Source organism: Crinia signifera, chromosome 1, assembly GCF_055691185.1.
Source record: "Crinia signifera chromosome 1, ASM5569118v1, whole genome shotgun sequence".
Lineage (NCBI taxonomy): Eukaryota > Metazoa > Chordata > Amphibia > Anura > Myobatrachidae > Crinia > Crinia signifera.
The window spans coordinates 475,682,130-475,702,401 of NC_139217.1; the positions used below are offsets into that span (position 1 = coordinate 475,682,130).

General features: G+C 51.3%; 1 protein-coding gene across 1 annotated transcript in view; it reads right to left on the reverse strand.

The window, feature by feature from the left end:
- DNAI1 (dynein axonemal intermediate chain 1) overlaps nt 1-20,272 on the reverse strand; it is a 292,217-nt gene that overhangs the window by 165,425 nt on the left and 106,520 nt on the right. Inside the window, exons 17-18 of the mRNA XM_083155454.1 lie at nt 10,038-10,117; nt 3,249-3,397 (exon numbers count right to left, since the gene is read on the reverse strand). Of these exons, the coding sequence (XP_083011580.1) occupies nt 3,249-3,397; nt 10,038-10,117 (229 nt within the window). The remainder of the gene's footprint in view (nt 1-3,248; nt 3,398-10,037; nt 10,118-20,272) is intronic.

Below are 20,272 nucleotides of genomic sequence, written 5' to 3' on the forward strand. Positions count from 1 at the left end.
CATGTAACAGGACAGGAGAACAATCAGTGTCAGTGTCAGCGCTGGTAATCATCCGTCACCTATACTTATTACTATGGTAGTGCCGCACACGTATACACAGTGACACAATGTCACACACCATAGTATACACAACACTGGGACATGGAGGAATCAGAGTACATGTAACAGGACAGGAGAACAATCATGGTCAGTGTCAGCGCTGGTAATCATCCGTCACCTATACTTATTGCTATGGTAGTGCCGCACACATATACACAGTGACACAATGTCACACAGCATAGTATACACAACACAGGGACATGGAGGAATCAGAGTACATGTAACAGGACAGGAGAACAATCATGGTCGTGTCAGCGCTGGTAATCATCCGTCACCTATACTTATTACTATGGTAGTGCCGCACACATATACACAGTGACACAATGTCACACACCATAGTATACACAACACTGGGACATGGAGGAATCAGAGTACATGTAACAGGACAGGAGAACAATCAGTGTCAGCGCTGGTAATCATCCGTCACCTACACTTATTACTATGGTAGTGCCGCACACATATACAGAGTGACACAATGTCACACAGCATAGTATACACAACACTGGGACATGGAGGAATCAGAGTACATGTAACAGGACAGGAGAACAATCAGTGTCAGCGCTGGTAATCATCCGTCACCTACACTTATTACTATGGTAGTGCCGCACACATATACACAGTGACACAATGTCACACACCATAGTATACACAACACTGGGACATGGAGGAATCAGAGTACATGTAACAGGACAGGAGAACAATCAGTGTCAGTGTCAGCGCTGGTAATCATCCGTCACCTATACTTATTACTATGGTAGTGCCGCACACGTATACACAGTGACACAATGTCACACACCATAGTATACACAACACTGGGACATGGAGGAATCAGAGTACATGTAACAGGACAGGAGAACAATCAGTGTCAGTGCTGGTAATCATCCGTCACCTATACTTATCACTATGGTAGTGCCACATTGCAAGGGGGGGGGGGGGGCTATAACAGTAACCTGGTGTTATACAGAGAGGCAAATGATGCAGTAACCTGGTGTTATACAGAGAGGCAGGTGATGCAGTAACCTGGTGTTATACAGAGGGACGGGTGATACAGTAACCTGGTGTTATACAGGGGGACAGGTGATGCAGTAACCTGGTGTTATACAGAGGGACAGGTGATGCAGTAACCTGGTGTTATACAGAGGGACAGGTGATGCAGTAACCTGGTGTTATACAGAGGGACGGGTGATACAGTAACCTGGTGTTATACAGAGGGACGGGTGATACAGAGGGACAGGTGATACAGTAACTTGGTGTTATACAGAGGGACGGGTGATACAGAGGGACAGGTGATACAGTAACCTGGTGTTATACAGAGGGACAGGTAATACAGTAACCTGGTGTCATACAGAGGGACAGGTGATACAGTAAACCTGGTGTTATACAGAGGGGCAGGTGATACAGTAACCTGGTGTTATACAGAGGGACAGGTGATGCAGTAACCTGATGTTATACAGAGGGACAGGTGATACAGAGGGGCAGGTGATACAGTAACCTGATGTTATACAGAGGGACAGGTAATACAGTAACCTGGTGGTAAACAGAGGGACGGGTAATACAGTAACCTGGTGTTATACAAAGGGACGGTGATACAGTAACCTGGTGGTATACAGAGGGACGGGTGATACAGTAACCTGGTGTTATACAGAGGGACGGGTGATACAGAGGGACAGGTAATACAGTAACCTGGTGTTATACAGAGGGACAGGTGATGCAGTGACCTGGTGTTATACAGAGGGACAGGTGATACAGTAACCTGGTGTTATACAGAGGGACAGGTAATACAGTAACCTGGTGTTATACAGAGGGACGGGTGATACAGTAACCTGGTGTTATACAGAGGGGCAGGTGATACAGTAACCTGGTGTTATACAGAGGGACAGGTGATGCAGTAACCTGATGTTATACAGAGGGACAGGTGATACAGAGGGGCAGGTGATGCAGTAACCTGGTGTTATACAGAGGGACGGGTGATACAGTAACCTGATGTTATACAGAGGGACAGGTAATACAGTAACCTGGTGGTAAACAGAGGGACGGGTGATACAGTAACCTGGTGTTATACAGAGGGACGGGTGATACAGAGGGACAGGTGATACAGTAACCTGGTGTTATACAGAGGGACAGTGATACAGTAACCTGGTGTTATACAGAGGGACAGGTTATACAGTAACCTGGTGTTATACAGAGGGGCAGGTGATACAGTAACCTGGTGTTATACAGAGGGACAGGTGATGCAGTAACCTGATGTTATACAGAGGGGCAGGTGATACAGTAACCTGGTGTTATACAGAGGGACAGGTGATGCAGTAACCTGATGTTATACAGAGGGACAGGTGATACAGAGGGGCAGGTGATGCAGTAACCTGGTGTTATACAGAGGGACGGGTGATACAGTAACCTGGTGGTATACAGAGGGATGGGTGATACAGTAACCTGGTGTTATACAGAGGGACGGGTGATAAAGAGGGACAGGTGATACAGTAACCTGGTGTTATACAGAGGGACAGGTAATACAGTAACCTGGTGTTATACAGAGGGACAGGTGATGCAGTAACCTGGTGTTATACAGAGGGACAGGTGATGCAGTAACCTGGTGTTATACAGAGGGACAGGGTGATGCAGTAACCTGGTGTTATACAGAGGGACAGGTGATGCAGTAACCTGGTGGTATACAGAGGGACAGGTGATGCAGTAACCTGGTGTTATACAGGGGGACAGGTGATGCAGTAACCTGGTGTTATACAGAGGGACAGGTGATGCAGTAACCTGGTGTTATACAGGGGGACAGGTGATGCAGTAACCTGGTGTTATACAGAGGGGCGGGTGATGCAGTAACCTGGTGTTATACAGAGGGACAGGTGATACAGTAACCTGATGTTATACAGAGGGACAGGTAATACAGTAACCTGGTGTTATACAGAGGGAAGGGTGATACAGTAACCGGGTGTTATACAGAGGGACAGCTGATGCAGTAACCTGGTGTTATACAGAGGGACAGGTGATACAGTAACCTGGTGTTATACAGAGGGACAGGTGATGCAGTAACCTGGTGTTATACAGAGGGACAGGTGATACAGTAACCGGGTGTTATACAGAGGGACAGGTGATACAGTAACCGGGTGTTATACAGAGGGACGGGTGATACATACTTGATGTTATGTTCCCAGATCTTCACCGTCCAGTCTGAGCTGCAGGAGATAAAGACTTTGGGATGGAAGGGATTCCACCGCACCGCATCTACCGCCATATTGTGTGCGTGGAATGTGTCCAGGAACTGGCTGGAGTACGCCTTGGAACACTGCGGATATGAGTAGGACACAATAAGGTTACAGTCCCCGGAAACCCTCTCCGCCCTTATAGCATACAGTGTTGCATTGACATAGATATAATATGGACAAGTACATATTTATTAAGGTGCAATACATTTGTGTTACTGCAGCTATATACCGGTGTATTAGATATATACAGCAGGTCCGGAATGAACTGACCCCTCACCTCTCCTTGTCGTCAACATGTAAGCCAGCACTGTATATTGTGACCTGTGAATGACACCTCACGTGTAATACACAGGTAATTGTACATTGTGCACACTGCTATCAGACACTGCCAAATGTATTCCTGCCTGTGTGATGGGGGGGGGGGGGACCTCCTAAATTCTCAATGATACAAGGTATCTACATGTAAGTATAATTACACAGCCTGTGTCCAGAGTCCTAGCTATGTCCAGAGTCTAGCGTAGCTGTGTCCAGGGTCCAGAGTCCTAGCCGTGTCCAGGGTCAGTCAGTCCTGTGATGTCACCCATATTATCTATACTTCTATGTGTACAGTCAGTCCAGTGATGTCACCCATATTATCTACACTTCTATGTGTACTGTCAGTCTTGTGATGTCACCCATATCATCCCCGCTTCTATGTGTACTGTCAGTCTTGTGATGTCACCCATATCATCCCGGTTCTATGTGTACTGTCAGTCTTGTGATGTCACCCATATCATCCCCGCTTCTATGTGTACTGTCAGTCTTGTGATGTCACCCATATCATCCCCGCTTCTATGTGTACTGTCAGTCTTGTGATGTCACCCATATCATCCCCGGTTCTATGTGTACTGTCAGTCTTGTGATGTCACCCATATCATCCCCGCTTCTATGTGTACTGTCAGTCTTGTGATGTCACCCATATCATCCCCGCTTCTATGTGTACTGTCAGTCTTGTGATGTCACCCATATCATCCCCGGTTCTATGTGTACTGTCAGTCTTGTGATGTCACCCATATAATCCCCGCTTCTATGTGTACTGTCAGTCTTGTGATGTCACCCATATTATCTATGCTTCTATGTGGGGATGCAGTGTAAATCCCAGCGGTCGGGATCCCGGCGTTCAGAATCCCGACGCTGGAATCCCGATCGCCGAAATCCCGACACTTTCTCCCTTGTCGGGATTCGGTGATCGGGATTTCAGCGATCGGGATTCCAGCGTCGGGATTCCAGCGACAGGATTCTGAACGCCGGGATCCCGACCGCCGGGATTTAATACTGAATCCTTCTATGTGTACAGTCAGTCTTGTGATGTCACCCATATTATCTATACTTCTATGTGTACTGTCAGTCTTGTGATGTCACCCATATCATCCCCGCTTCTATGTGTACAGTCAGTCCTGTGTGGTCACCCATATTATCGACTTTCAAGATCAGGACACTCAGATAACTTTCTTGGATGTCCCAGTGCTTTCCTAAACTTAACATGTGTTAGACTGATCTGATCACCCCCCCCCCCCCCACACTGTCACATCTTGATGACACTACTATCTCCTCTAGTCTCAAGTGCCACCTGTCCTGGCATTATCCTGGTCTCCTCCCTCTCCTTCACATCATACAGAGACTCGTCACTTCCACCCCAGAGATATCACCAGGATCAGGCCCTTTCTCAACCAGGGTGCTACCAAGACCCTCATCCACTCATTGGTCATCTCCAGACTGGACTACTTCTCCTAACATAGGCCTCCCTCTACTTCAGTCCATCCTAAGTGCTACTGCCCGACTCATCTTCCTCACCAAATGTACTACATCCACCTCCCCTCTCCTACACACCCTACACTGGTTCCCTTCCCAATATAATCCACACAACTCACACTCCCAGGTGCCCATACATTAATGCGATGTACCGCAGCAGTGTATGGCCATCTGACCCCCGTGATCAGGGCATGCGATCCTGCTCCCTGCCGCTGGGAAAGGGGCAGAGTAGGATGGGCACAGGACCATCCATCGGACCCGAGGGAGACATCAAACACATCCGATTTGGGCTGATTTCTCAGCCCGATCTGTCCCAAATCAAACAAGTGTATGGGCACCTTTACACCAACTCATCTCTCGGACCTCATCTCCCCTTATACTCCCCTCCGTCCTCTTCCCTCCAGTGTCCATGTTCCTGGAGCCTGAGGCTACTACAGCCAGTGATGGAGAGGTCGCAGGTGTCTGATCTGTACGGTGCTGACAATCAGGCCTGATACATCCATCTGCCTGTCCGCTACACTATGCAGCACAGTGGGGGGAGCGGGGGTGGGTGGGTGGGGGGACACATATAATATACAGTGTCTGTGTTCCTGGAGCCTGAGGCTACTACAGCCAGTGATGGAGAGGTCGCAGGTGTCTGATCTGTACGGTGCTGACAATCAGGCCTGATACATCCATCTGCCTGTCCGCTACACTATGCAGCACAGTGGGGGGGGGGGGGGGGGGGGGGGGACGGGACATGCACATATAATATACAGCGTCTGGTTCCTGGAGCCTGAGGCTGCTACAGCCAGCGATGGAGAGGTCACAGGTGTCTGATCTGTATGGTGCTGACAATCAGGCCTGATACATCCATCTGCCTGTCCGCTACACTACGCAGCACAGTGGGGGGAGCGGGGGACGACACATACGGCCTGATACATCCATCTGCCTGTCCGCTACACTACGCAGCACAGTGGGGGGGGGGCGCACATATAATACACAGCGTCTGTGTTCCTGGAGCCTGAGGCTGCTACAGCCAGCGATGGAGAGGTCACAGGTGTCTGATCTGTATGTGATACTATGTGACACACGCCTGGGCGACGGTGCTGACAATCAGGCCTGATACATCCATCTGCCTGTCCGCTACACTATGCAGCACAGTGGGGGGACGGGGGGGGGGCGCACATATAATACACAGCGTCTGTGTTCCTGGAGCCTGAGGCTACTACAGCCAGTGATGGAGAGGTCGCAGGTGTCTGATCTGTACGGTGCTGACAATCAGGCCTGATACATCCATCTGCCTGTCCGCTACACTATGCAGCACAGTGGGGGGACGGGGGGGGGGGCGCACATATAATACACAGCGTCTGTGTTCCTGGAGCCTGAGGCTACTACAGCCAGTGATGGAGAGGTCGCAGGTGTCTGATCTGTACGGTGCTGACAATCAGGCCTGATACATCCATCTGCCTGTCCGCTACACTATGCAGCACAGTGGGGGGACGGGGGGGGGGGGCGCACATATAATACACAGCGTCTGTGTTCCTGGAGCCTGAGGCTACTACAGCCAGTGATGGAGAGGTCGCAGGTGTCTGATCTGTACGGTGCTGACAATCAGGCCTGATACATCCATCTGCCTGTCCGCTACACTACGCAGCACAGTGGGGGGAGCGGGGGACGACACATATAATGTACTGGGTCTGTTATGCACACTCCATAACGCCACCTGAATTTATAGGGAAGCTGCTACTGATGTGAGAGCTCTGTCTACATCCAGAGATTACCCGTGTGCCTGCAGTATATTGGCAGGTTTCAGTATCCTGGTTCAGCAAACCAAAATCCAATTATGTGGCTATAGCGGGGATTAGGAGATCTGAGCTGACGGATGGGCTGCTTGTTAGTGGGATTAGCGCAATGGGGCTATTTCCTCACAGAGAACAACGAAGTCATGTAAGAGTCATAGATAAGGAGCCTGGGAGAAGGTGGCGGAGATACAGAGCTGTTCCCACAATGTCTGGTCCTCCGGCAGGGTAATATAATCACCTCACAGCACCTATATGTGCTCTGCCTGCTGAAGACATGACTCAGACACCCCCCATGTGACCCCAAGCTGGTCTGGTCCCATATACCATGCCCGTCACTGAGCTGGTCTGGTCCCCCTATACCGTGCCCGTCACTGAGCTGGTCTGGTCCCAATATACCGTGCCCGTCACAGAGCTGGTCTGGTCCCCCTATACCGTGCCCGTCACTGAGCTGGTCTCGTCCCCCTATACCTTGCCAGTCACGGAGCTGGTCTCGTCCCCCTATACCATGCCAGTCACGGAGCTGGTCTCGTCCCCCTATACCGTGCCAGTCACGGAGCTGGTCTCGTCCCCCTATACCGTGCCCGTCACTGAGCTGGTCTCGTCCCCCTATACCATGCCCGTCACTGAGCTGGTCTCGTCCCCCTATACCGTGCCCGTCACTGAGCTGGTCTGGTCCCCCTATACCGTGCCCGTCACTGAGCTGGTCTCGTCCCCCTATACCGTGCCCGTCACTGAGCTGGTCTGGTCCCCCTATACCGTGCCAGTCACTGAGCTGGTCTGGTCCCCCTATACCGTGCCCGTCACTGAGCTGGTCTGGTCCCCCTATACCGTGCCCGTCACTGAGCTGGTCTGGTCCCCCTATACCGTGCCCGTCACTGAGCTGGTCTGGTCCCCCTATACCGTGCCCGTCACTGAGCTGGTCTGGTCCCCCTATACCGTGCCCGTCACTGAGCTGGTCTGGTCCCCCTATACCGTGCCCGTCACTGAGCTGGTCTGGTCCCCCTATACCGTGCCCGTCACTGAGCTGGTCTGGTCCCCCTATACCGTGCCCGTCACTGAGCTGGTCTGGTCCCTCTATACCGTGCCAGTCACTGAGCTGGTCTGATCCCCCTATACCGTGCCTGTCACTGAGCTGGTCTGGTCCCCCCTTACTGTGCCCGTCACTGAGCTGCTCTGGTCCCCCTATACCGTGCCAGTCACTGAGCTGGTCTCGTCCCCCTATACCGTGCCAGTCACTGAGCTGGTCTCGTCCCCCTATACCGTGCCCGTCACTGAGCTGGTCTGGCCCCTCCTTACTGTGCCCGTCACTGAGCTGCTCTGGTCCCCCTATACTGTGCCCGTCACTGAGCTGGTCTGGTCCCCCCTTACTGTGCCCGTCACTGAGCTGCTCTGGTCCCCCTATACCGTGCCAGTCACTGAGCTGGTCTCGTCCCCCTATACCGTGCCAGTCACTGAGCTGGTCTCGTCCCCCTATACCGTGCCCGTCACTGAGCTGGTCTGGTCCCCCTATACTGTGCCCGTCACTGAGCTGCTCTGGTCCCCCTATACTGTGCCCGTCACTGAGCTGGTCTGGTCCCCCCTTACTGTGCCCGTCACTGAGCTGCTCTGGTCCCCCTATACCATGCCAGTCACTGAGCTGGTCTCGTCCCCCTATACCGTGCCAGTCACTGAGCTGGTCTGGTCCCCTATACTGTGCCCGTCACTGAGCTGGTCTGGTCCCCCTATACTGTGCCCGTCACTGAGCTGCTCTGGTCCCCCTATACCGTGCCCGTCACTGAGCTGGTCTGGTCCCCCTATACCGTGCCCGTCACTGAGCTGGTCTGGTCCCCATATACTGTGCCCGTCACTAAGCTGGTCTGGTCCCCCTATACCGTGCCCGTCACTGAGCTGGTCTGGTCCCCATATACTGTGCCCGTCACTGAGCTGGTCTGGTCCCCATATACTGTGCCCGTCACTGAGCTGCTCTGGTCCCCCTATACTGTGCCAGTCACTGAGCTGGTCTCGTCCCCCTATACCGTGCCCGTCACTGAGCTGGTCTGGTCCCCATATACTGTGCCCGTCACTGAGCTGGTCTGGTCCCCCTATACCGTGCCCGTCACTGAGCTGGTCTGGTCCCCATATACTGTGCCCGTCACTGAGCTGGTCTGGTCCCCATATACTGTGCCAGTCACTGAGCTGGTCTGGTCCCCCCTTACTGTGCCCATCACTGAGCTGCTCTGGTCCCCACTTACTGTGCCCGTCACTGAGCTGCTCTGGTCCCCCTATACTGTGCCCGTCACTAAACTGCTCTGGTCCCCCTATACTGTGCCCGTCACTGAGCTTGTCTGGTCCCCCTATACTGTGCCCGTCACTGAGCTGGTCTGGTCCCCCTACACTGTGCCTGTCACTGAGCTGGTCTGGTCCCTCTATACAGTGCCCGTCACTGAGCTGGTCTGGTCCACCTATACTGTGCCCGTCACTGAGCTGATCTGGTCCCCCTATAAAGTGCCCGTCACTGAGCTGCTCTGGTCCACTTATACTGTGCCCGTCACTGAGCTGATCTGGGACAGTAACGTCCCTTTATACTGTGCCCGTCACTGAGCTGGTCTGGTCCCCCTATACTGTGCCCGTCACTGAGCTTGTCTGGCCCCCCCTTACTGTGCCCGTCACTGAGCTGCTATGGTCCCCCTATACCGTGCCCGTCACTGAGCTGCTCTGGTCCCCCTATACTGTGCCCGTCACTGAGCTGGTCTGGTCCCCCTATACCGTGCCCGTCACTGAGCTGGTCTGGTCCCCCTACACTGTGCCCGTCACTCAGCTGGTCTGGTCCCTCTATACAGTGCCCGTCACTGAGCTGGTCTGGTCCACCTATACTGTGCCCGTCACTGAGCTGGTCTGGTCCACCTATACTGTGCCCGTCACTGAGCTGGTCTGGTCCACCTATACTGTGCCCGTCACTGAGCTGGTCTGGTCCACCTACAGTATACTGTGCCCGTCACTGAGCTGATCTGGGACAGTAACGTCCCTTTATACTGTGCCCGTCACTGAGCTGGTCTGGTTATATCCCCATTGATGGCAAAATATTCACTATCAATCATAAACAATTAATGATTTGGAATCCCTTCTGTATCTGGACAATGAACACAACAGATATTTACTTAGTTACCTTATGAATCTTTCCCTCTTCTGTACCGACCAGGAACAAATAATCGATCTGTCTGTGGAAATCAAAAGATGTCCCGCTACCTACATGGGAGGGAACTTTACAGTCAGACATAGGGTATAATATCACACCGCTACCTGCGGGAGGGAACGTCACAGTCACACATAGGGTATAATATCACACCGCTGCCTGAGGGAGGGAACGTCAGTAACACATAGGGTATAATATCACACCGCTACCTGCGGGAGGGAACGTTACAGTCACACATAGGGTATAATATCACACCGCTGCCTGCGGGAGGGAACGTTACAGTCACACATAGGGTATAATATCACACCGCTACCTGCGGGAGGGAACGTCACAGTCAGACATGGGGAATAATATCACACCGCTACCTGAGGGAGGGAACGTTACAGTCACACATAGGGTATAATATCACACCGCTACCTGCAGGAGGGAACGTTACAGTCAGACATAGGGTATAATATCACACCGCTACCTGCGGGAGGGAACGTTACAGTCAGACATAGGGTATAATATCACACCGCTACCTGCGGGAGAGAACGTCACAGTCACACATAGGGTATAATATCACACCGCTGCCTGAGGGAGGGAACGTCACAGTCACACATAGGGTATAATATCACACCGCTGCCTGAGGGAGGGAACGTCACAGTCACACATAGGGTATAATATCACACCGCTGCCTGCGGGAGGGAACGTTACAGTCACACATAGGGTATAATATCACACCGCTGCCTGCGGGAGGGAACGTCACAGTCAGACATAGGGTATAATATCACACCGCTGCCTGAGGGAGGGAACGTCTCAGTCACATATAGGGTATAATATCACACCGCTGCCTGAGGGAGGGAACGTTACAGTCACACATAGGGTATAATATCACACCGCTGCCTGAGAGATGGAACATTACAGTCACACATAGGGTATAATATCACACCGCTGCCTGAGAGATGGAACGTTACAGTCACACATAGGGTATAATATCACACCGCTACCTGAGGGAGGGAACGTTACAGTCAGACATAGGGTATAATATCACACCGCTGCCTGCGGGAGGGAACGTCACAGTCACACATAGGGTATAATATCACACCGCTACCTGCGGGAGGGAACGTTACAGTCAGACATAGGGTATAATATCACACCGCTACCTGCGGGAGGGAACGTTACAGTCACACATAGGGTATAATATCATACCGCTGCCTGCGGGAGGGAACGTCACAGTCACACATAGGGTATAATATCACACCGCTGCCTGCGGGAGGGAACGTCACAGTCACACATAGGGTATAATATCACACCGCTACCTGCGGGAGGGGACGTCACAGTCACACATAGGGTATAATATCGCACCGCTACCTGAGGGAGGGAACGTTACAGTCACACATAGTGTATAATATCACACCGCTACCTGCGGGAAGGAACGTTACAGTCAGACATAGGGTATAATATCACACCGCTACCTACATGGGAGGGAACGTTACAGTCACACATAGAGTATAATATCACACCGCTACCTGAGGGAGGGAACGTTACAGTCACACATAGTGTATAATATCACACCGCTACCTGCGGGAAGGAACGTTACAGTCAGACATAGGGTATAATATCACACTGCTACCTGCAGGAGGAAACGTCACAGTCACGCATAGGGTATAATATCACACCGCTACCTGCGGGAGGGGACGTCACAGTCACACATAGGGTATAATATCGCACCGCTACCTGAGGGAGGGAACGTTACAGTCACACATAGTGTATAATATCACACCGCTACCTGCGGGAAGGAACGTTACAGTCAGACATAGGGTATAATATCACACCGCTACCTACATGGGAGGGAACGTTACAGTCACACAGAGTATAATATCACACCGCTACCTGAGGGAGGGAACGTTACAGTCACACATAGTGTATAATATCACACCGCTACCTGCGGGAAGGAACGTTACAGTCAGACATAGGGTATAATATCACACTGCTACCTGCAGGAGGAAACGTCACAGTCACGCATAGGGTATAATATCACACCGCTACCTGCGGGAGGGAACGTTACAGTCACACATAGGGTATAATATCACACTGCTGCCTGCGGGAGGGAACGTCACAGTCACACATAGGGTATAATATCACACCGCTACCTGCGGGAGGGAACGTTACAGTCACACATAGGGTATAATATCACACCGCTACCTGCGGGAGGGAACGTTACAGTCACACATAGGGTATAATATCACACCGCTGCCTGAGGGAGGGAACGTCACAGTCAGACATAGGGTATAATATCACACCGCTACCTGCGGGAGGGAACGTTACAGTCACACATAGGGTATAATATCAGACCGCTACCTGCGGGAGGGAACGTTACAGTCACACATAGGGTATAATATCAGACCGCTACCTGCGGGAGGGAACGTTACAGTCACACATAGGGTATAATATCAGACCGCTACCTGCGGGAGGGAACGTTACAGTCAGACATAGGGGGCGAAATGTAATAGGGTGTGATTTTTTATACATGTGCGATTTTTGGTCAAAAACGGCCGAAATCGCACATTTTCCGAAAATCGCACATTTAATAGGTTGAAAATCGCGGTAAAAAAATCGCACTTTTTACCGCGAAATCGCACTTTTCGAAGTGCGATTTTTAGTCACATTTCAATTCGCATCCAGATGTTTTCCCATTATAAAGTATACAACTCGCAAATGTAATAGGGTGCGATTTTTGGTCAATGTTACCAAAAATCGCAAAAAAAATAGACCAGGTTCTGACAGGCGAATTTGACAGAACCATGCACAGATCATTGAGATCTGTGCATGGTTCTGTTAATAAAAATGTGTAAAAGTGTTTTTATAAAAAAAAAAAACGGCGTGGGGTCCCCCCTCCTAAGCATAACCAGCCCCGGGCTCATTGAGCCGGACCTGGTTCCAAAAATACGGGGGGACAAAAAGCATAGGGGTCCCCCGTATTTCTGAAACCAGCCCCGGACTCTTGGACCGGTCCTGGTTCCAAAAATACGGGGGACAAAAAATCTGGGGGTCCCCCGTATTTTGAAACCAGCACCGGGCTCCAACAGCCCGCGGTGTCATGCCACAGCCGGGGGACACTTTTTATACAAGGTCCCCCGGCCAAAACATGAGCACCGTGGCTGGTCAGCCTTGGACGGGGTACCTGGAGGAGTGGGGACCCCCCCAATAAAGGGGTCCCCCCCCCCCAGGCTTCACCCGTCCAGGGCTGAAGCCCGGGGCTGTCACCGGCGTCCGTGGCCAGTGGACGCCGGCCTGATAGGGTTAAATCCATCATACATATCATTACATTGCTTTTTACCGGCGAACTACAAGTGCCAGCAGACCTCCCCCGCATGCTGGGACTTGGAGAACCACAAGTCCCAGCATGCGGGGCATTAATGGGCCCGCTGGGACTTGTAGTCCACCTGTAAAAAGAATGTTTATAAAAAAACACACACACAGAGAAGTACAAGTTTATTACACACACACACCTCACTTTTACACCAGCGTTACTTACCATTCCTGGATCCAGCGCTGGTCTGGCTGCTTCACAGCCGGCTCCCCCCGCACTGACAGGCAGCGGGGAGAACCAGCTTTCTCCGTTGCTTCTAACAGCTTCTGTAGCGCTGTCCGAGTGCTACAGAGGCTGAGAGCGTGATTGGCTGAGCTACAGTATGCGTCTCCATGGAGACGCATAGCTCAGTCCTGATTGGCTGAGCTATGCGTCTCCATGGAGACGCATACTGTAGCTCAGCCAATCACGCTCTCAGCCTCTGTAGCACTCGGACAGTGCTACAGAAGCTATGGAGAAAGCCGGTGACAGGCAACGGAGAAAGCCGGTTCTCCCCGCTGCCTGTCAGTGCGGGGGGGAGCCGGCTGTGAAGCAGCCAGACCAGCGCTGGATCCAGGAATGGTAAGTATGCTGGTGTAAAAGTGAGGTGTGTGTGTGTAATAAACTTGTACTTCTCTGTGTGTGTGTTTTTTATAAACATTCTTTTTACAGGTGGACTACAAGTCCCAGCGGGCCCATTAATGCCCCGCATGCTGGGACTTGTGGTTCTCCAAGTCCCAGCATGCGGGGGAGGTCTGCTGGCACTTGTAGTTCGCCGGTAAAAAGCAATGTAATGATATGTATGATGGATTTAACCCTATCAGGCCGGCGTCCACTGGCCACGGACGCCGGTGACAGCCCGGGCTTCAGCCCTGGACGGGTGAAGCCTGGGGGGGGGGGGACCCCTTTATTGGGGGGGTCCCCACTCCTCCAGGTACCCCGTCCAAGGCTGACCAGCCACGGTGCTCATGTTTTGGCCGGAGGACCTTGTATAAAAAGTGTCCCCCGGCTGTGGCATGACACCGCGGGCTGTTGGAGCCCGGTGCTGGTTTCAAAATACGGGGGACCCCCAGATTTTTTGTCCCCCGTATTTTTGGAACCAGGACCGGTCCAAGAGTCCGGGGCTGGTTTCAGAAATACGGGGGACCCCTATGCTTTTTGTCCCCCCGTATTTTTGGAACCAGGTCCGGCTCAATGAGCCCGGGGCTGGTTATGCTTAGGAGGGGGGACCCCACGCCGTTTTTTTTTTTACTTTTTTTTTTTGGAACAAAATCGCATTTATGAAAATGCGCACATTTTCATGACTAAAAATCGCGGCAAATCGCATTTTTTGCCGCTAATTCGCATCTCATTACATATGCGAATTCGCGGCAAAAAACGCGATTTTTAAAGGTGCGATTTCTGGCGAGTTTGGAACTCGTCCAAAAATCGCACCCTATTACATTTCGCCCAGGGTATAATATCACACCGCTACCTGAGGGAGGGAACGTCACAGTCAGACATAGGGTATAATATCACACCGCTGCCTGAGGGAGGGAACGTCACAGTCACACATAGGGTATAATATCACACCGCTGCCTGAGGGAGGGAACGTTACAGTCACATATAGGGTATAATATCACACCGCTGCCTGAGGGAGGGAACGTTACAGTCACACATAGGGTATAATATCACACCGCTGCCTGAGGGAGGGAACGTCACAGTCACACATAGGGTATAATATCACACCGCTACCTGCGGGAGGGGACGTCACAGTCACACATAGGGTATAATATCGCACCGCTACCTGAGGGAGGGAACGTTACAGTCACACATAGTGTATAATATCACACCGCTACCTGCGGGAAGGAACGTTACAGTCAGACATAGGGTATAATATCACACCGCTACCTACATGGGAGGGAACGTTACAGTCACACATAGAGTATAATATCACACCGCTACCTGAGGGAGGGAACGTTACAGTCACACATAGGGTATAATATCACACCGCTACCTGCGGGAAGGAACGTTACAGTCAGACATAGGGTATAATATCACACCGCTACCTACATGGGAGGGAACGTTACAGTCACACATAGGGTATTATATCACACCGCTACCTGCGGGAGGGAACGTCACAGTCACACATAGGGTATAATATCACACCAGTACCTGCAGGAGGGAACGTCACAGTCACACATAGGGTATAATATCACACCAGTACCTGCAGGAGGGAACGTCACAGTCACACATAGGGTATAATATCACACCAGTACCTGCAGGAGGGAACGTCACAGTCACACATAGGGTATAACATCACACCGCTACCTGCGGGAGGGAACGTTACAGTCACACATAGGGTATAATATCAGACCGCTACCTGCGGGAGGGAACGTTACAGTCACACATAGGGTATAATATCAGACCGCTACCTGCGGGAGGGAACGTTACAGTCAGACATAGGGTATAATATCAGACCGCTACCTGCGGGAGGGAACGTTACAGTCAGACATAGGGTATAATATCACACCGCTGCCTGAGGGAGGGAACGTCACAGTCACACATAGGGTATAATATCACACCGCTACCTGCGGGAGGAAACGTCACAGTCACACATAGGGTATAATATCGCACCGCTACCTGAGGGAGGGAACGTTACAGTCACACATAGTGTATAATATCACACCGCTGCCTGAGGGAGGGAACGTTACAGTCACATATAGGGTATAATATCACACCGCTGCCTGAGGGAGGGAACGTTACAGTCACACATAGGGTATAATATCACACCGCTACCTGCGGGAGGGAACGTTACAGTCAGACATAGGGTATAATATCACACCGCTGCCTGAGGGAGGGAACGTCACAGTCACACATAGGGTATAATATCACACCGCTGCCTGAGGGAGGGAACGTTACAGTCACATATAGGGTATAATATCACACCGCTGCCTGAGGGAGGGAACGTTACAGTCACACATAGGGTATAATATCACACCGCTGCCTGAGGGAGGGAACGTCACAGTCACACATAGGGTATAATATCACACCGCTGCCTGAGGGAGGGAACGTCACAGTCACACATAGGGTATAATATCAGACCGCTACCTGCGGGAGGGAACGTTACAGTCAGACATAGGGTATAATATCAGACCGCTACCTGCGGGAGGGAACGTTACAGTCAGACATAGGGTATAATATCACACCGCTGCCTGAGGGAGGGAACGTCACAGTCACACATAGGGTATAATATCACACCGCTACCTGCGGGAGGAAACGTCACAGTCACACATAGGGTATAATATCGCACCGCTACCTGAGGGAGGGAACGTTACAGTCACACATAGTGTATAATATCACACCGCTGCCTGAGGGAGGGAACGTTACAGTCACATATAGGGTATAATATCACACCGCTGCCTGAGGGAGGGAACGTTACAGTCACACATAGGGTATAATATCACACCGCTACCTGCGGGAGGGAACGTTACAGTCAGACATAGGGTATAATATCACACCGCTGCCTGAGGGAGGGAACGTCACAGTCACACATAGGGTATAATATCACACCGCTGCCTGAGGGAGGGAACGTTACAGTCACATATAGGGTATAATATCACACCGCTGCCTGAGGGAGGGAACGTTACAGTCACACATAGGGTATAATATCACACCGCTGCCTGAGGGAGGGAACGTCACAGTCACACATAGGGTATAATATCACACCGCTGCCTGAGGGAGGGAACGTCACAGTCACACATAGGGTATAATATCACACCGCTGCCTGAGGGAGGGAACGTCACAGTCACACATAGGGAATAATGTCACACCGCTGCCTGCGGGAGGGAACGTTACAGTCAGACATAGGGTATAATATCACACCGCTGCCTGAGGGAGGGAACGTCACAGTCACACATAGGGTATAATATCACACCGCTACCTGCGGGAGGGAACGTTACAGTCAGACATAGGGTATAATATCACACCGCTGCCTGAGGGAGGGAACGTCACAGTCAGACATAGGGTATAATAACACACCGCTGCCTGAGGGAGGGAACGTCACAGTCACACATAGGGTATAATATCACACCGCTACCTGAGGGAGGGAACGTCACAGTCAGACATAGGGTATAATATCACACCGCTGCCTGAGGGAGGGAACGTCACAGTCACACATAGGGTATAATATCACACCGCTGCCTGAGGGAGGGAACGTCACAGTCAGACATAGGGTATAATAACACACCGCTACCTGCGGGAGGGAACGTCACAGTCACACATAGGGTATAATATCACACCGCTACCTGAGGGAGGGAACGTCACAGTCACACATAGGGTATAATATCAGACCGCTGCCTGAGGGAGGGAACGTTACAGTCAGACATAGGGTATAATATCACACCGCTACCTGAGGGAGGGAACGTTACAGTCAGACATAGGGTATAATATCACACCGCTGCCTGAGGGAGGGAACGTCACAGTCACACATAGGGTATAATATCACACCGCTACCTGCGGGAGGGAACGTTACAGTCACACATAGGGTATAATATCACACCGCTACCTGAGGGAGGGAACGTTACAGTCACACATAGGGTATAATATCACACCGCTGCCTGAGGGAGGGAACGTTACAGTCACACATAGGGTATAATATCTCACGGCTACCTGCGGGAGGGAACGTCACAGTCAGACATAGGGTATAATATCACACGGCTACCTGCGGGAGGGAACGTCACAGTCAGACATAGGGTATAATATCTCACGGCTACCTGCGGGAGGGAACGTCACAGTCAGACATAGGGTATAATATCACACGGCTACCTGCGGGAGGGAACGTCAGTCACACATAGGGTATAATATCACACCGCTGCCTGAGGGAGGGAACGTCACAGTCAGACATAGGGTATAATATCACAACGCTACCTGCGGGAGGGAACGTCACAGTCACACATAGGGTATAATATCACACCGCTACCTGCAGGAGAGAACGTTACAGTCAGACATAGGGTATAATATCACACCGCTACCTGAGGGAGGGAACGTTACAGTCAGACATAGGGTATAATATCACACCGCTGCCTGAGGGAGGGAACGTTACAGTCACACATAGGGTATAATATCACACCGCTGCCTGAGGGAGGGAACGTCAGTAACACATAGGGTATAATATCACACCGCTACCTGCAGAAGAGAACGTCAGTCACACATAGGGTATAATATCACACCGCTACCTGCGGGAGGGAACGTTACAGTCACACATAGGGTATAATATCACACCGCTACCTGCAGGAGAGAACGTTACAGTCACATATAGGGTATAATATCACACCGCTACCTGCGGGAGGGAACGTCACAGTCACACATAGGGTATAATATCACACCGCTACCTGCGGGAGGGAACGTCACAGTCACATATAGGGTATAATATCACACCGCTGCCTGCGGGAGGGAACGTCACAGTCACACATAGGGTATAATATCACACCGCTACCTGCGGGAGGGAACGTCACAGTCACACATAGGGAATAATGTCACACCGCTGCCTGCGGGAGGGAACGTCACAGTCAGACATAGGGTATAATATCACACCGCTACCTGCGGGAGGGAACGTCACAGTCACACATAGGGTATAATATCACACCGCTACCTGCGGGAGGGAACGTCACAGTCACATATAGGGTATAATATCACACCGCTGCCTGCGGGAGGGAACGTCACAGTCACACATAGGGTATAATATCACACCGCTACCTGCGGGAGGGAACGTCACAGTCACACATAGGGAATAATGTCACACCGCTGCCTGCGGGAGGGAACGTCACAGTCAGACATAGGGTATAATATCACACCGCTACCTGCAGGAGAGAACGTCACAGTCACACATAGGGTATAATATCACACCGCTACCTGAGGGAGGGAACGTTACAGTCACACATAGGGTATAATATCACACCGCTACCTGCGGGAGGGAACGTTACAGTCACACATAGTGTATAATATCACACCGCTGCCTGCAGGAGAGAACGTTACAGTCACACATAGGGTATAATATCACACCGCTACCTGCAGGAGAGAACGTTACAGTCACACATAGGGTATAATATCACACCGCTGCCTGAGGGAGGGAACGTTACAGTCACACATAGGGTATAATATCACACCGCTACCTGCAGGAGAGAACGTTACAGTCACACATAGGGTATAATATCACACCGCTACCTGCAGGAGGGAACGTTACAGTCACACATAGGGTATAATATCACACCGCTGCCTGAGGGAGGGAACGTTACAGACACACATAGTGTATAATATCACAACGCTACCTGCGGGAGGGAACGTCACAGTCAGACATAGGGTATAATATCACACCGTTACCTGAGGGAGGGAACGTTACAGTCAGACATAGGGTATAATATCACACCGCTACCTGCAGGAGAGAACGTTACAGTCACACATAGGGTATAATATCACACCGCTGCCTGCGGGAGGGAACGTCACAGTCAGACATAGGGTATAATATCACACCGCTACCTGCAGGAGAGAACGTCACAGTCACACATAGGGTATAATATCACACCGCTACCTGAGGGAGGGAACGTTACAGTCACACATAGGGTATAATATCACACCGCTACCTGCGGGAGGGAACGTTACAGTCACACATAGTGTATAATATCACACCGCTGCCTGCAGGAGAGAACGTTACAGTCACACATAGGGTATAATATCACACCGCTACCTGCAGGAGAGAAGGTTACAGTCACACATAGGGTATAATATCACACCGCTACCTGCAGGAGAGAACGTTACAGTCACACATAGGGTATAATATCACACCGCTACCTGCAGGAGGGAACGTTACAGTCACACATAGGGTATAATATCACAC